General features: G+C 42.1%; 1 protein-coding gene across 2 annotated transcripts in view; it reads left to right on the top strand.

The window, feature by feature from the left end:
• The first annotated feature begins 481 nt into the window (after nt 1-481).
• Nucleotides 482-15,081, top strand: part of COL15A1 (collagen type XV alpha 1 chain) — a 202,593-nt gene continuing 187,993 nt past the window's right edge. The window contains exons 1-2 of one of the 2 annotated variants that reach the window (XM_078377611.1): nt 482-886; nt 997-1,079. Coding sequence is in view for 1 of the 2 variants with exons in the window: in XM_020806775.3 (XP_020662434.3) it covers nt 876-886; nt 997-1,079 (94 nt within the window). In the remaining variant the exon portion in view is untranslated. The remainder of the gene's footprint in view (nt 887-996; nt 1,080-15,081) is intronic. The other variant, XM_020806775.3, reaches the window with a different exon arrangement.

Here is a 15,081-nt window from a genome sequence, read left to right as displayed (position 1 = left end):
ATATCCGAGCAGTTGTATTGCTTCTAAGGCGGCAAGCTATACAAGTGACCAGTCCTGTAGAGAAACACTGTTTCCCCCTCATATCACTGCTGCTCTCACACATGCATACTCTGCTTAAAATGTCTGGATAGGTTGAAGATTTTCCCCATTTTCTTTAACTGACTCAGATGGACAGGCGGGTGGGGTGCAGCTAAAAAGGAGAAGAAAACATCAATTGGCACTAAATGAACATTTATTTGTTTTTATAGCCCTGATGCAGAGGATTAGGAAAAGCAGAGCTGGGTGAAAGGTTTAAAACTCCCCTACCTGCTTGCAATAATCCCATTCTAGTTTAAGCCCCATGTGCATATAGATGTGTTGGCCCAGCAGCTAACACAATTTCCCAAGCAACACTATAACAGAGACCTACAAAACATGAGGGAGAAACGTTTCTGGAAGGATACTAACTGTGAAGGCAACATAGCCTTCCGCGACAGAGTGAGAGATGGAGGAAGTCACTCAGTATGTGGTGGCACAGAACCGTCATTTCATGGGAAGTTTGAGGCCAGGCAGAGGATAGGAGGAGCGTGAAGTCTTGGCCTTAGTACTGAGATGCAGGATAAGAAGTTAGAAGATGGTAGTTTTGTGAAGAAAACTTTAGAAGGAGTCGGATTTCATTGCTGGAGCCCAGCTTGTAGGCTCGCAGTGACTCACCCAAGAGCCAGCCTCAGTGAGAGCAGCCTTTGTTCCACTTGCGCTGAATGCGGGTGGGGGAGAATGCAACAGCAGCCACAGCAGCAGCAGCAGCCTCTGCCTTTGCCTATGTCTTTGCATTTCTGAACGCAATATAGGCAGGCAGCTGCAGCAGCCTCCTCCTGAGGATCTGCTTTTGCAAAATGTCCCCCTGGTAAGAATCCTGCCCTTCTTTTCCCTCTTTATGTATCTGCACTGAACTTGTTCATTTTACCTCTCCCTTCCTTTCTTGTGCTTTTTAACTTTTTTTTTTTTATCCTCCAGCCAGTCCCAGTGGCCGTGGAATTTGTTCCTGTTACTTTTGGGTTCATTGCTCCATGCTGTTCTGCCGGCTCAGGTCATAGAAGGTAAGAACCTCCTCTCTCTCTCTCTCTCTCTCTCTCTCTCAAGTTTCGAGAGTGGGCAAGTGAAGAGAGGTTTGTTCCAACATTTAGCCTTTCCCACTAATACAGGCAGGAATTATGCATTGGTTTGAGAACTAGAGGTGGTGTGTTTTTGCTGGACAACTTGTCAAGAGTTGCATCAAATCTGGAAAGCTATCACTGCCATTCATTCTGGCACTTTAGAAGACTGCAGCTGAACTGTGGGCTGAATGGAGAGGACCAGTCATGTTCATTCTTCAGTGTGATGTCAGAAAGCCAATAATGCCGGCTCTGCAGCGTTACTGCATTCAAACGTGGAAGACATTGCAAATGTATGCATAAGAGTGTACGATTTGGAAGAAAACGTTTAAAATGTTGGTAAACTTCAAGGTGCATTGTGTGATATGGCATTTTTGATATTTACCGTTTTAAAAAATTTACTTTAACTTGTGCATGTGGTGAATTACCTGAAGCTTTCCAGATGAGGCAGTTTATAGTTGTGATATATAAATGAAAATAGGTAAAGATGGGTAGAGAGACTGAAGCATGCCTGGGCATCATGCTCGGCCAGTGGTTCCCAGATGTTCTTGGATTAAAATTAGCAGAAGCCTTCACCACCAGTTGTGCTGGCCAGGGTTTCTGGGAGTTGTAATCCAAGAACATCTGGACCCAAGGTTGGGAATCACTCTGCCAGGTGCTCTGGATTATGAAAATTTAGGTATTTTAGTTTTTTGATATGTTCTGGTTTTCTTCAACAAACAAAAGGAAACATCACTGCCTGCGATGGGTCCTCTTTATTCTTGGAACAACCTTATAAGGCAGGTTCAACAGAAAGTATTTTTGGGCCCAGCACTATCCACTGCAAATTTTAATGGATGAAGAGGGATTTGAACACAGGTCTACCCAGCAGAGCACTTCACTCAGTTACTACACAACACAGACTTTCTATATTCTTCCTTCTGCAGTATTGCAACAACTCTTTAACACCACACTATTAAAACTCTAATATTCAGATTTCACAAGTATGCAATTAAGATAATGATTTATAAAATAACTAGAAACTAACTGCAGACTTAGTAGGTGCACATTCAACATTGTATTCATTGGTCTTTTGATAAAAGTAATCAGTGTGAGACTTTAATAAAGTAGCATTCAAAAGCATCCAAACAGACTAGATATCTGTGATGGTGCACCATCTATGGATCACATCCTGGTTATAGAGACAAGGGAGATTTCTGAATTTCCCTGCTTCTCCTCCTGTAAAACAGAAAGTACATTTATCTCATGCATCTTCAGTAAGGAATGCAACACTAGGTTGTGAAGGCAGGGAACTCTTTTGTCACTCTGAAGTACAGCTGTAGAAGAATGTAGTCAAATCCCTCTGTGAATGTCTACATTCAGCCCCATGCCCTAATATTCCAGAGACTATTTTTTAAAAAAACCTCAGAATATAACAGTTTGTTTTATTTTGCCAGCGAACGCATTAAATTAGTCACTCTTGCATATGTTGCATTTCACATTTTTTCCATGTGGCAACTTTTCCAGTTCTGAACTTGTTACGATGGTAAGTCGGATGCTGCTTGCTCTGTCAGTTCCTTTAGTCAGAGGATGCAGACCCACAAAAGCCTGTTTTATGGAGAGAAATACCATATCTCAGGGTGGGGAACATGTGGAACTTCAAGTGTTGCAATACTCCAGCTCCCATCATTTCTGAACATAGATTATGCTGTCTAGGATCAATGATGCGAACTAGAGTTTTTGAAGGGTCCCAGATTTCTCAACTGTGCTTTACACCAGTTACATCATAGAGAGGGTTTTGGTGGTGACAGCATCTCACTAGATGGCACATGATGTCATAGTAAAGGAGAACTAGTACAATGGAAGAGGATAAACAGGAGAATGAACCAAATCAACTAGTTTCCTATGATAGGCTGGGTAGAGCATTTATAGATAACTTGTAGGCATCAAGAACTGGTGTAAACTTTTATGGATCAGCCCAAGTATCCATCTAGTTTAGGATTTTTGTACCTATAAGGGCCAGAGCCAGAGGTCAATGGAAGCAGGACTTCAAATCAGGTTCCATACAGTTTGTCCCTCAGCCACTGGGAGATACTCCGCCCCTTAGTGCTGTTATGACCAGTTGGCAGTGACAGACCTTTTAGTCTTCAAAACTATGAAGGAAAGCATGTCTGGACAATATACACTTGTCTTCTGCATACATGTTTCTTCCTTGAATTATAGACTATTGTAACTTATTTTAATGTCAATGTTTTGTTCTTTTTGTTGGTGGGTGACAGGAGGAATTCTCAAAGGCTGGCAGTGAGCTTTCTAAGTTCTAGTTCAAGTTTATTGTATTGGCTAAAAGCAATCACGATTGATTGAGATACAAATATGATCAAGGAAAAGCATGATAAAATTACAGATGTGTAAAAGAGGCCTATCTACAAGAGGAAAGATAAAGGGGGGGGAGAGAAAATCAGGGGGATACGTGTGGGTGCCCCTTCATATCTGGGAGTCCCTCGCACAATTGATCGCGATGGCTCTCAGGAAATTAGTGCAGATGTTTCTGGCCACTGATGCAGACAACGCTGTTTTGTATGTAACATATGGGTCACAGTGAGCTTTCCAAAATCTCAACAACAGTGCAGAGTCTGGAAAATTTCTCTGTTTGTGCACTGTAGGTGGGAGAGCACAGGATAGAAGCTTTCGTGAGAATGGTAGTAGTCACTGTAGTGTATGGGTGACTCCAAGATCATGAAGCTTAGCCATCAGAAATATGACAGGGATATAAAAGAGAGGCCAGGACATACACTGTGAAGTCATTGTTTTTAAAACATACTAATTTTTGTTAATGAAAATCTGTCTGTAGGTTGAATATCATACCAAGTCACTAGAGGGCAGAAGTATCTAACCTCCTGAAAAGGAGTATGTAATGGAGATTCCATATAAAGGTGGAAACTTTGGATAACATTAAATAAATAACCAGGGATGGATTATTTCCTTTCTCTCCAGCCAGACCATTAATTCATTAGCAAAATGAAAAATATGTCCCTGAAAAGTTACAGCTAAATTTAATGTGAGTTGTTGCTTTGACTCAGAAATGCTACTTGGGAGTAAGTCCCACTGGACTTAGTGTTACATCTGAATAAATACAGTTGATGTTGTGGATCTTGATTATCAACATAACGCTATTTTTTTACAAAAAGGGTGTTTGTCACAATTCCACAATTCACTTTTGAACAGTTTTTTAGGATCATCTAACATGATGCAAAATTGTGCATGCTTCTGAGTTCTCTAGAATTTTTCTTCAGGGTATGTGATACAAAAAACCTTCAGTGAGGGAAGACATGAAAAAAGGTCCAAGTTTAGGTCAGATGTTGTACCCTGATTCTGGGCCCATTTACTTGGGTTACCTAGTGTCCATTTATACAATCAACAAGACAAGAAGCAGCTGCAGTTGGTTTCCTGTCCTGCCCTTGTTCCTATGATGTCATAAGGCCCACCTATTTAACATCACAAAGAGAGCCCACCTCCTGGTCTCAGTTTTATGGCTTGAAAATCCTAAGGAAGAAGATGCTACTTAATGAGTAACATCACAGCCATGAGGTCTGCATTTTAGACCCAGTCTGAAAATATAAATGTGCAAACTGAATGAATTAGGCACTGGTAGGAACCTCAGCTCTTAGATTCTACCTAACAAGGCATTCAGACGCACAGAAATGATGGCTGATCTCAGTTCCCTGAAAACATAAAGGCCATTTTCAGCTTTGACCTATTTGTTGTGTTTGGGCTTTTTCCTTGACCAAATATATAGTTCACTCAAAAAAAAAAAAAACCTTGTGATGGAATTTCATTACTTGTCAGTGAGGAAGGTAGGCATCCTTTTTTTTTAAGGGAAAAAGGAGGTGTTGTATCATGTGCCATGTCTGGAGAGTTTGATCCCATTTCTCTTTATTCTCTTAACATTTCCCTTCACCAGCACCTGTGTTTTATTACTGGCAAGCCTACACAGCAAATGCTGAGCAACAGTCAGAGTAAATATTTGTATTTTTGTTTCCTCAGATCTGTGCCCCCACACAGCAGTGGTCAGTAGGTTGTTGACTTAAACTTTATAGGCTGACCCAGAGCTCAAATAAATAATCCAGAATGGCATAATTTCTACAGCCGGAGCTTTTTTCTTTGCAATACATGCGGGTGGGAGGTAGGGCTGGCTCTCTGGAAAGCTGTACTAGCTGCTTACTGAAGCATTTGCCTAGAAAGTTTACCCTCATGCCTCACTCTGATATTCCTCCAAGTAAGTAATTCAGGGCCTAGCTATTCTGGAGAACAAATACCACAGCCAAAAGAGTGGCCAGCAGGGTTCTTTGGATCATTACCATGGTATGGGGTTTTTTCTCTCCTTGTATGACTCCTTCCCCCACCCTCATTAAAGCAGCTGAGACAGGGGAAATCAACCAGCTCATAGGAGGGTTGGATCTGATTTTCTACACCTCAGTTCGTCAAAACTGAGGTTTCTAGGGATAGGACTTTTTAAAAAAAAAAATATGAATTCCTGGAGCTCCTTCCCCAATGCACCCTTGTGATTTGCAGGAAATCCACATGACTTGCAAAGGTGTATGTGACGTTCACCCTTTGTGGCACCTACGTGTCGTGCCCTCACAAAAGGCTCCAGTCATGTTTTCCTCTCACTGCCACCAATGGATTACATCAATCCACAATATAAATGAAGTTTGTCAAAACACTTGTCTTGTGAATGCAAAGAGAACTTATTTATTGAAGTGAAGCCAATTTAATAGTCACAGTTCTTCAGATGAACATTGTACACAAGTACATCATTAACAGGTCTCTCAATACATACCTTTCTCTTGCCATATAATTACCACCTTCTCTATCTATTTATCTTAACCAGCTTTATCTCTATTAGTATCTGTTCCTTCTCTCTCTGACTAACCAGTCTCTTATCTCTCTATCTCCCCCTCCTCCTGCCAAACCTTCATATAGCAGCTGACTCTGCCCCTCCAATCCTCTCATAGGCTCATGCAAATTAGATCATGATGATGAATGGGAGGAGTGACCTGGGGCAATTGTCACAGTGTACTTAGGTGCTTTTCAGAGGATGACATAGCGGTAAGAAGGCTGCTCTACCTCTTGCTGTTTGATACCTGCCACTACCATAATTTGACTGGGTGGGAGAGTCCTGACAAATTATGGGTTGGGAGTTTTTTTTCTGCAAAAGCCCCATCCCTAGAGGTCTGCTTTTCTCCCATAATCTCCCAGATATTTTTTTTTAAAAAAGTTACTTTTTAACTAATGTTGTTAATCTTTTCAAGAATAATTAATATAATGATATCCTGAAGCCATTCCTAAATGAGCAGTGTAAGGATGATGCTCTCAGAATCAGAGCATTAATTCTTCTTAAATAATTAACTACACAGCATGTCCCGAACAACACAACCCCTACCATTGACCCACATGTTACTCCCTCTTTTTCCCTAGACATACTCCTGAAGTTTTCTGCCAATTCCACAGTATCATATGAACCTCATTCATTCCAGGACTCCCATCTGATGCCAGCAGCAGTTCCTCCAAGGGGACATGTTTAGTTGCCTGAACAGTCAGTCTCTCAGTGACTGTATTCATTGATCACCAGGGTGGAATTCTATATGTAGGTGCTGGATTGATTGGCAAGTTGTTTGTGTTTTTGCTTAACAAGTGCCAATGAAGTGGGCGGAAATAAGAATGCACTCAGGCAGTCATTTTCTGTTGTAAACAGGCATCCAGCCATAAATGTGTTGAAGCAGATGTTGGAGGAAAAATGGTCCAGTACCTACAATCCTCTTCCAAGAAAGGAAACAATGAGTACAATTTATGCTTTGACTCTTAAGAAGACATTGGATTAGCTCTCTAATTCTGCTGCTTTTCAGTGTAGAATACTATCCTCTTGACCAGGCATCCATAGCAAAACAAGGGTCTTTTTATCTTTGTGGAGCATCTTCAGGGTCTTACCAGCTGTGTTGGCTCCTTGTCCTGTACAGTATATCCTGATTTTATAGCTATTAAAATGTTTCCCTTGCCGAGAGCCAATTATTGGGAGGAGTAAGTGGCCCAAGGATAATCTGCATCAGTTACAGAGGACAGCTTTGCCAACACCTGCGGAAGAGATTTATAAATATGTAATGATTGTATTGCTTGCTGAGTTTATGGATCATGTGTCCTGCTGGAAAAACTGGATGGTCTTTTTATGAATGTGGTTAATCTTTTAATTTTTGCCCTGACTTAGCAAAACACAATTAGAATGGTGATTTAATTTGATTAGGCCCCAACCAACTTAAAATTAAAAGGTTGAAAAATAAAATGTAAAGATGTTTTAATTAACTAGACATGCAAAGAGTCTGAGTAGCCAGGAATAAAAAGATGAGGCAGAGCTGATTGTGGCAACAACAGCAGGAGGAGGGAGCATAGTGGTGGATAAGTGTGATTATATCAGTAAAAGTGTGCATGAGAGGACACCAAGAATAATCAGCTCAGCTGGTGCAGCTTGGTCTCCCACCAGTGGGAAGCAGGGGGACGAACAAGTGGTAAGGATTGGTGTAGAATACCAATAACTCCATATCTCATCCTTGAAGCTGGAGATGCCCGGGATTCCCGGGATCTTTGTGATCCCCACTGCCAAACATGTGCCCTACTATTAACCTTTATATAGACCAAACGTCTTGATTATATATGAGTGGAGAAGCAGAGTTATTCAATATCCTCAAATACTCAAAGGCATGCAGAATCAATTCTCCATCCTGAATTTACTGACCGATCTTGGCCGCTAGCCCCCTACTGTTGCACTTTGGTACTGCTGTGGCTCAGCATGTCCTCTAACACTGAAATAAACAGGTAGTTCCATCTTTGCCTTAACAGTCCAAATGCTCAATCCACAGAGCTTGGAGGGTAAGTAAAGAGCATAAGAATATTGGGGGGTGGGAGTGGGGAGGTGTAACCGAAGGAAGAGAAATGCAGGTCAATGACAAAGCCATGTAGACCCCCGTCCTGAGGTTCCCATTCCTGATTTAACAATTTGGGGGGGGGGTTAAAGCACCCCATTCAACTCATATGAGAAAACATCCTTACTAGAGGAGCTAGTATAAACAAAAATGTTACCCCTCATTTTTCTAAGTAGCACTTGGGGGTGTGTGTGTATCTGCATGGGGTTTTCATACTGTGTGTTGGTTTTCACAGAGTTGTAGTATGTACTGCAAAATATTTGCACAACTTCATAGTTCATTCTATGATCTGCCTGATTTGTGCTCCACACCTGCCTTTCTAGCAGGAAGGTAAATATGGCCCTCTTCAAACGTTTGCTGAAGAACATAGCAGATGCCAAAATCTTTTCAACACAGCCAAGGTCCGTGCAGCAAGTGCCTGGCTCAAACAGAACATGGAACTTCTGGAATAACGTTGAATTCTTTTCCCTGGCAGTTTGAGGGGCAGGCAACACTGTTGGAGTGGGTACATCTCAAAAGTATCATGGGCACCCAAATGGGAAGGGAAGCAAACACCACTGAGACTGAGAGAGAGAGAGAGAGAGAGAGAGAGAGAGAGAGAGAGAGAGAGAGAGAGAGCATTTTTTCATATTAATCTAACATTTCCATTTTAAAATATTTCTTCTGAAGAAGATTAAAGAGACATTTGTTCTCCAGCCCAGTAGCTTAGCATACATATTTTGCATGTCTTTAAATTGCTGCTATATAAAACACAGCAGTAAGGCTCAAATTATTAAAATTTCAGTTGGAAGAGGCAAAAACCTGATTTGTTTAGATTTACATTAATAATTAAGTAAAAAAAAATATTAGGACACCCTAAGAGAAAATGGCATACACTGCTGGATTTGATACCATTCTCCCTCAGTGTCATTTTTGTTGAATACTCCTTCAAACAGTCTCTCCGTGTAGACTAAGGATGTGATCACACAGGGAAACAGGCGGTAATCTGGGTCACTTGTGGAATTGTCTGGTGCGATCTATTTCTCAGCGAAGACATAATGTACAGAGAAATGTGCTCCAGCCCAACCACTTTCCTTATCTATTGCTTCCTTGCCTATAGATTGGTATGCTTTGGTCTGATCTCACTTCCTTTCAGTCTCTCTGAACTTCTTTACTAGGAATCATATAGGCTTCTCCAGATTCCGCTCACATATCCATCCAATGCAGAACTTTAATTTATTATATTAGTTGGCCTTACAAAACTGATTTCTGCATTTATGGCCAATGCCTTCTCCTTCAGTGCCCTCTGGTTTTTGCAGAGCAGAACTGGCTATTGCAACATTTCAATTATCAAGCAAAATTCTGTTGGCATAATTTTGCACTGCTGTAACCTAGATCAGGTACTGGAAAAATGTAATTTACACTAATTACAACCTGCTCCTCTCCTGCCTGCCTGTATTATATTCTGAGGCTTCCTAGGGCTCCCTTTTGTCTTTTGGAAGTCTTGGGAGTGGAGATGGGCGGGCGTTGCGTGTCCATCTTTAAAAGTACTGTAAAAGGAAAAAAGGAAAAAAACAATCACCACGGGCTGTCAGTGATCCCAATCCCTGCACTGGTGACCTAAAAGCAATCTTTAGAGGCTCCCCCTACTCCCATCTCAAGTCTTCCCAAAGGCTTTCCCAGATCAAAAGGTAGCCCTAAAGAGATGTAAAGGGTAAATTAAATGTTTCCATTGGCTAATCCATGTTATATGGCCCAAAGTTATGCCAAGCAAGATTTTGCCCAATGGTTTATAAAACTCTGAGGATTTTTAAAAGCAGAAAACTGGTAAATCCCACTGCTCCCTTTGGATTCCTTTTGTAAAAATGAGTAATTAGTTCTGGAATAGCTATTTCCCCTCTGCTGCTGAAACTGGGTCCCCCCCACCGAAATCTATGTAAAGAATCTGCAGATGGAATCTGTAAATGATGATGATGATGATGAAAATGACAATGGCAGAGATGTGCAGGCATCCTTCAGTCTTGAGAGACTATGGTAATGTGCTCTGAATAGAGGTCTTGGAACAGCGGCTAGTGTGGCTGAGAAGGCCAGTTCAAGAGTGACAATCCCTTTCACACTGAAGACAAATACAATCTGTCCCCTGTCCAGCTCCCTAATTTTGCTGCTTTCAGGACTGCCTCTTTGCCTCGGCCTGCTGAACAAGTGCCTCTTCAAATTGGGAGAAGCCATGCTATACTGCCTGCCTCCAGGCTGAACGCTCAGATGTCAAGATTTCCCATCTGTTGAGGTCCATTCCTAAGGCCTTCAGATCCCACTTCCAGATATTCTTGTATCGCAGCTGTGGTCTCCCTCTGGGGCGCTTTCCCTGCACTAATTCTGTTGGAATCTGACCATCAGCCATTCTCACGACATGCCCAAGCCAAAGTATAAGTCACTGTTTCAGTTAGACCTCCCATCTAGACCGAAGTCTACTCTGATAGTAATGTATACATGCTAACAATTCCAGCTCATTCCAGGACTACACTATTTGGAACTTTGTCCTGCCAGGTGATGCCAAATATATGTCAGAGACAACACATATGGAACGTGTTCAACTTCCTCTCCTGCCATGCACAAAGGGTCTAGGACTCACTGAAGTATAGGAGTGTACTCGGGACACAGGCTCTATAGACTTGGATCTTGGTATGTGCTGTCAGCTTCTTATTAAGCCATACTCTCTTTGTGAGTTTTGAGAACATGGTAGCTGCTTTGCCAATGCGTTTATCCAACTCGACATCTAGAGAGTTTCAGAGATCGCTGTGCCAAGGTAGACAAAATTATCAACAACCTCCAATTCTTGTGTAGAGATGGTACTAGAGGGAGGTGAGTCCATGCCCTCGCCCATGTGTTCTCTTCAGGCTGATTGTTAATCCAAAGTCTTGGCAGGCCTTGCTAAAATGGTTCATAAGTTGTTGGAGCTCTTCAGCAGAATGGGCAACAACATCTGCATCATCGGCAAAGAGGAAATCCTGCATGCATTCCACCTGGACTTTGGTCTTTGCTCACAATCTAGAGAGATTAAAGAGCTTTCCATCTGATCTAGTCCAGAGATAGATACCTTCTGTTGCAGTTCCAAAAACATGCTTCAGCATGACAGCAAAAAAGATCCCAAACAGAGTTGGCGCGAGGACAAAGACCTGTTTCACTCGGATGTCAAAGGGATCTGATGTTGAGCCATCAAAAACTACAGCGACCTTCATTTCTTCATGAAAGACCTGATGATGTTAAGGAGTTGAGGTGGACATCCAGTCTTGGGAAGGATTTTAAAAAGGCCATCCCTGCTAACCAAATCAAAGGCTTTTGTAAGATCTATGAAGACCACAAAGAGTGGTTGTCATTGTTCCCTACATTTCTCCTGCAACTGTCTGAGGGAAAATACCTCAGTGATGGATCTATTAGCTCGAAATCCACACTGTGATTCTGAATAGACTCTGTCTGTAAGCACCTGTAACTTCTTCAGCACAGCACGGGCAAGCAGCTTCTCTACAACACTGAAAAGAGAGATGACACAATAATAATTGCAGTTGCCTGTCACCTTTGTTCTTGTACAATGTGACAATGTGTACATCCTTCATGTCCTGTGGTACTCCAATTTCCCTCCAGCAAAGACGAAAGATTTCATACAGCTCAGTGGTGATGATCTCTTTACAGCACTTCAGCAGGGGTGTTATCCTTCCCAGGTGCCTTGCTAGAGGCGAGGGAATCCAAGGCCACTTTTATTTCTGCTGAAGTTGGTTAGCTGTTCAATTCTTCCGAGACAGGCAGGCACTTGATGTTATTTAATGCATCTTAGAATATAGCTCAGAGTACTGCTGCACCCAGCGTTCCATCTGTTGTGCTCGGTCCTGGATGATCACGCCTGTAGAAGCCTTCCAAAGAGCAGATTTCCTCTGTATTGGATCTAAAGCCTGCTTGATACCATCATACATTTCCTTGATGTTACCTGTGTCCATGGCTATCTGTAAATGAGAGCAGAGCTGAAGCCAATAATTGTTAGACCATCTCCTGGCAGTCTATTGGACTTTGCTATGAGCAACTCAAAAGAACCTGCAAGTTGTACTCACTAGGACAGGCTTTGTATGCTGCTAGAGCTCTCCTCTTATCCTCGATGGCTGGTATCAACTCCTCCGAATGGGCTTCAAATCAGTCTGCCGTCTTTTTGGTCTTCTTGCCAAATGTGAACAAGGTGGTGTTATAAACACTTGAAACACTTCAAATGTTCCCATTGTTCAGGAGCATTTGCACTAGCCTGGCCTGGAAGAGTTTCCCCAAGCACTTGGTTGAATTCCTCCACTTTGCTTGTGAGTCTTGCTGATGTCAATATGTGGTCTTCCTTCCTTTTTTGTGTGATACGATCTCTTTATTCGCAGTTTTACTCTGCTACACACCAGAGAGTGATCAGTATTGCAATCAGCAGCCTGATAACTGTGTGTGATCATAATAGTAGAAAGGCTAGAGTGTCTAGTGAGCATCAGATCAAGCTGATGCCAATGCTTCAGTCTTGGATGTCTCCAAGAGACTCTGTGTTGAAGCTTCGTATTAAAGAATGTGTTGCTGATACAAAGATCACAATAACAGAAAAACTCCAGCAAGCGTTGGCCATTTTCATTCATCTTCCCTACACTAAAATGGCCTAGACAAGTGGACCAAGAATTGTGATCAGCACCAACTCTAGGGTTAAAGTCTCCAAGAATGAACAGCGGCTCTCTCTTGGGGATTTTTTTGATAGTAGCTGTAGAGATGCTTTAATGTATTTGTACCAATAAGAGAGGTAAGTACAGTGGTGCCTCGCTTAACGAGTGCACCGTTTAACAACGAATCCGCATAGCGACGCGTTTTTTGCGATCGCTAATGCGATTGCATTGCAATGTTTTAGATAGGGAAAACATCGCATTGCGATGATCGGTAAGTGTTTCGCTTACTGATCTTCGCATTGCGATGTTTTATAAACAGCTGATCGGTGGTTCCAAAATGGCTGCCAGGTCAACAAAATGGCCACCCGCAGCGTTTTCGCACCCTGCCCTTGCTTACCGGGCGGCGAAAATGGTGGCCAGATGGAAGATTCCCCGCATAGCAGTGAGTTTTTCCCCAATAGGAACGCATTAAACAGAGTTTAATGTGTTCCTATGGGTTTCCCCCCCGCATAGCGACGAATCCGGATAGCGACGTTAATCCTGGAATGGATTAATGTCGCTATGCGGGGCACCACTGTATAACAATCCTTAGCTCTGCACTCTTTTCTACATATCTCCTGCAGATACCTGCTGTTTTTCTTTCTTATATAAATGCACTGCAGAACGGGGGCCATCACATAGTTTTTGCTAGAGACTGGCTGAATGGATGCCTTCAGCCATTCTAGAAGGAATATTTGGGAGTAGATTCTGCTTTAGGTATGCCAGGTCAGCACCATCCCATTCTCTGCTTTTTCTGAGCCAAAACCTGTGACTAGGGGTGGTTGGTGGATACTTCTACTGTAATTGGGAGGTGGGGGAAGCAAGGATTTGAATGGTGACAGAACTACCATTTGGCCAGCAGATTTAGAAATGGCAAGATTGGAATCCAGGTAAATGGGTCCAGAATGTGAGTCACATGAAAACCCAGAGCACAGTTTTTTGCTTCTTTGTTTTGGCTGGCTAGGAGGTAGGCAAGCAGGGACAAAGTATGTCCAGCAGCTGCAATAGTGGCTTTCATTGCTGCAAGGGTTCATAATTTACCCTGACTTACCAGCTCCAGTGATAGTGCATCCTAGAAGGTGGCAATGTTTCCCTTCTGTTTTGCTGAGTTTAGCCATTTCTGATGTCATATTTTGTGCCCAATTATTTATTTGCATCTTGAATTATCAGGGCTGGCATCCTGTTCCCTTTTTTTGCAGAACTTAAGAGCTCAAGGGCAGAGCTTTCCACTTGAGCCCTGCCAATCTCCAGTCTGCAGTTGCGCAATCAAAGAGCACCCTGTTGCTTTAACTGGAGGTTTCCACTTGGCCAAAGGTTGTGAGCAATGGTGGGAGCAATGGTCAGAGAGGAATGCTGATAGTTCACAGAACATTTCCTGGTATTGCTAGCAGATGACAGCATATATCACATTAGAAGGTGAACAGATGAATGAACACTTGATTTTGTGGCTGTTATTATGAATAATAGTAGTTATGCCTCAGTAGACCAATTTGGCATCTGGGTTTCTTCAGGGTATGTTCTCTATATTTGTACCTCTGTTCAGTAACCTACTATTGCTGATACATAGCTATTCTTGCATAGGTGGGTGCCTTTTAAAAAATGCAGAGTTATCAAGTTTTATATGGCTGCAAGTATAGTAAAAATGACTTCCCAGCCTAAATATGGTTGATGATAATTTTTAAAATCTTGGTGATCTTGATGCTTAGAACATGCTGTAAAATTGGTACAGCCTGTTTCTAAGTTTCTATTCCAGTACTTCCTGAACCTGGGAGGAAGCTACAAGTTTATGAATGCAGGATCAGAGTATTAAAACAATCCAAAGATAGAAATCTGTCTTTTCTTAATGCAATATAAAAAGTGATCACAAAATAAATACTCTTAACATACTTTGATAAATCACGGAAATATTTAAAACATTGCACAAGCAAGACAACAAGATCAACCATCTCCATTTCTTGTTGACTTTCTCTGTTAATTCAATCCCCGACATTTCATCGTATATCAGAATGCAAATAATCTAATTGCAGTGCACAAAGGAATTTTGTGTGGGTGGTGCTGAAGGATTTGGCAAGGACTTGTTCAACTATCTGCTGGACACAGAGGGCCTGGGAAGTCCCAGAAGCATCTGGCAGTACCTGGCACATCTGCACTTTTTCCAACAGACTGGCTTCCAGGCACATGGACCTTTTCTAAGCAGATTGGTCATGGGAGCTGCTTTGATGAAAAAACACTTATATGCTGCTGGGAGGGTTAAACTAGGACTTCCTTAGAGACAGTCACTGCACTTCCAGATGAAGCCTTGTT

The sequence above is a fragment of the Pogona vitticeps genome, chromosome 6 (genome assembly GCF_051106095.1).
Source record: "Pogona vitticeps strain Pit_001003342236 chromosome 6, PviZW2.1, whole genome shotgun sequence".
Classification (NCBI taxonomy): domain Eukaryota; kingdom Metazoa; phylum Chordata; class Lepidosauria; order Squamata; family Agamidae; genus Pogona; species Pogona vitticeps.
Note: the sequence above shows the minus strand (reverse complement) of the source record. Positions and strands in the feature narration are given on the sequence as shown.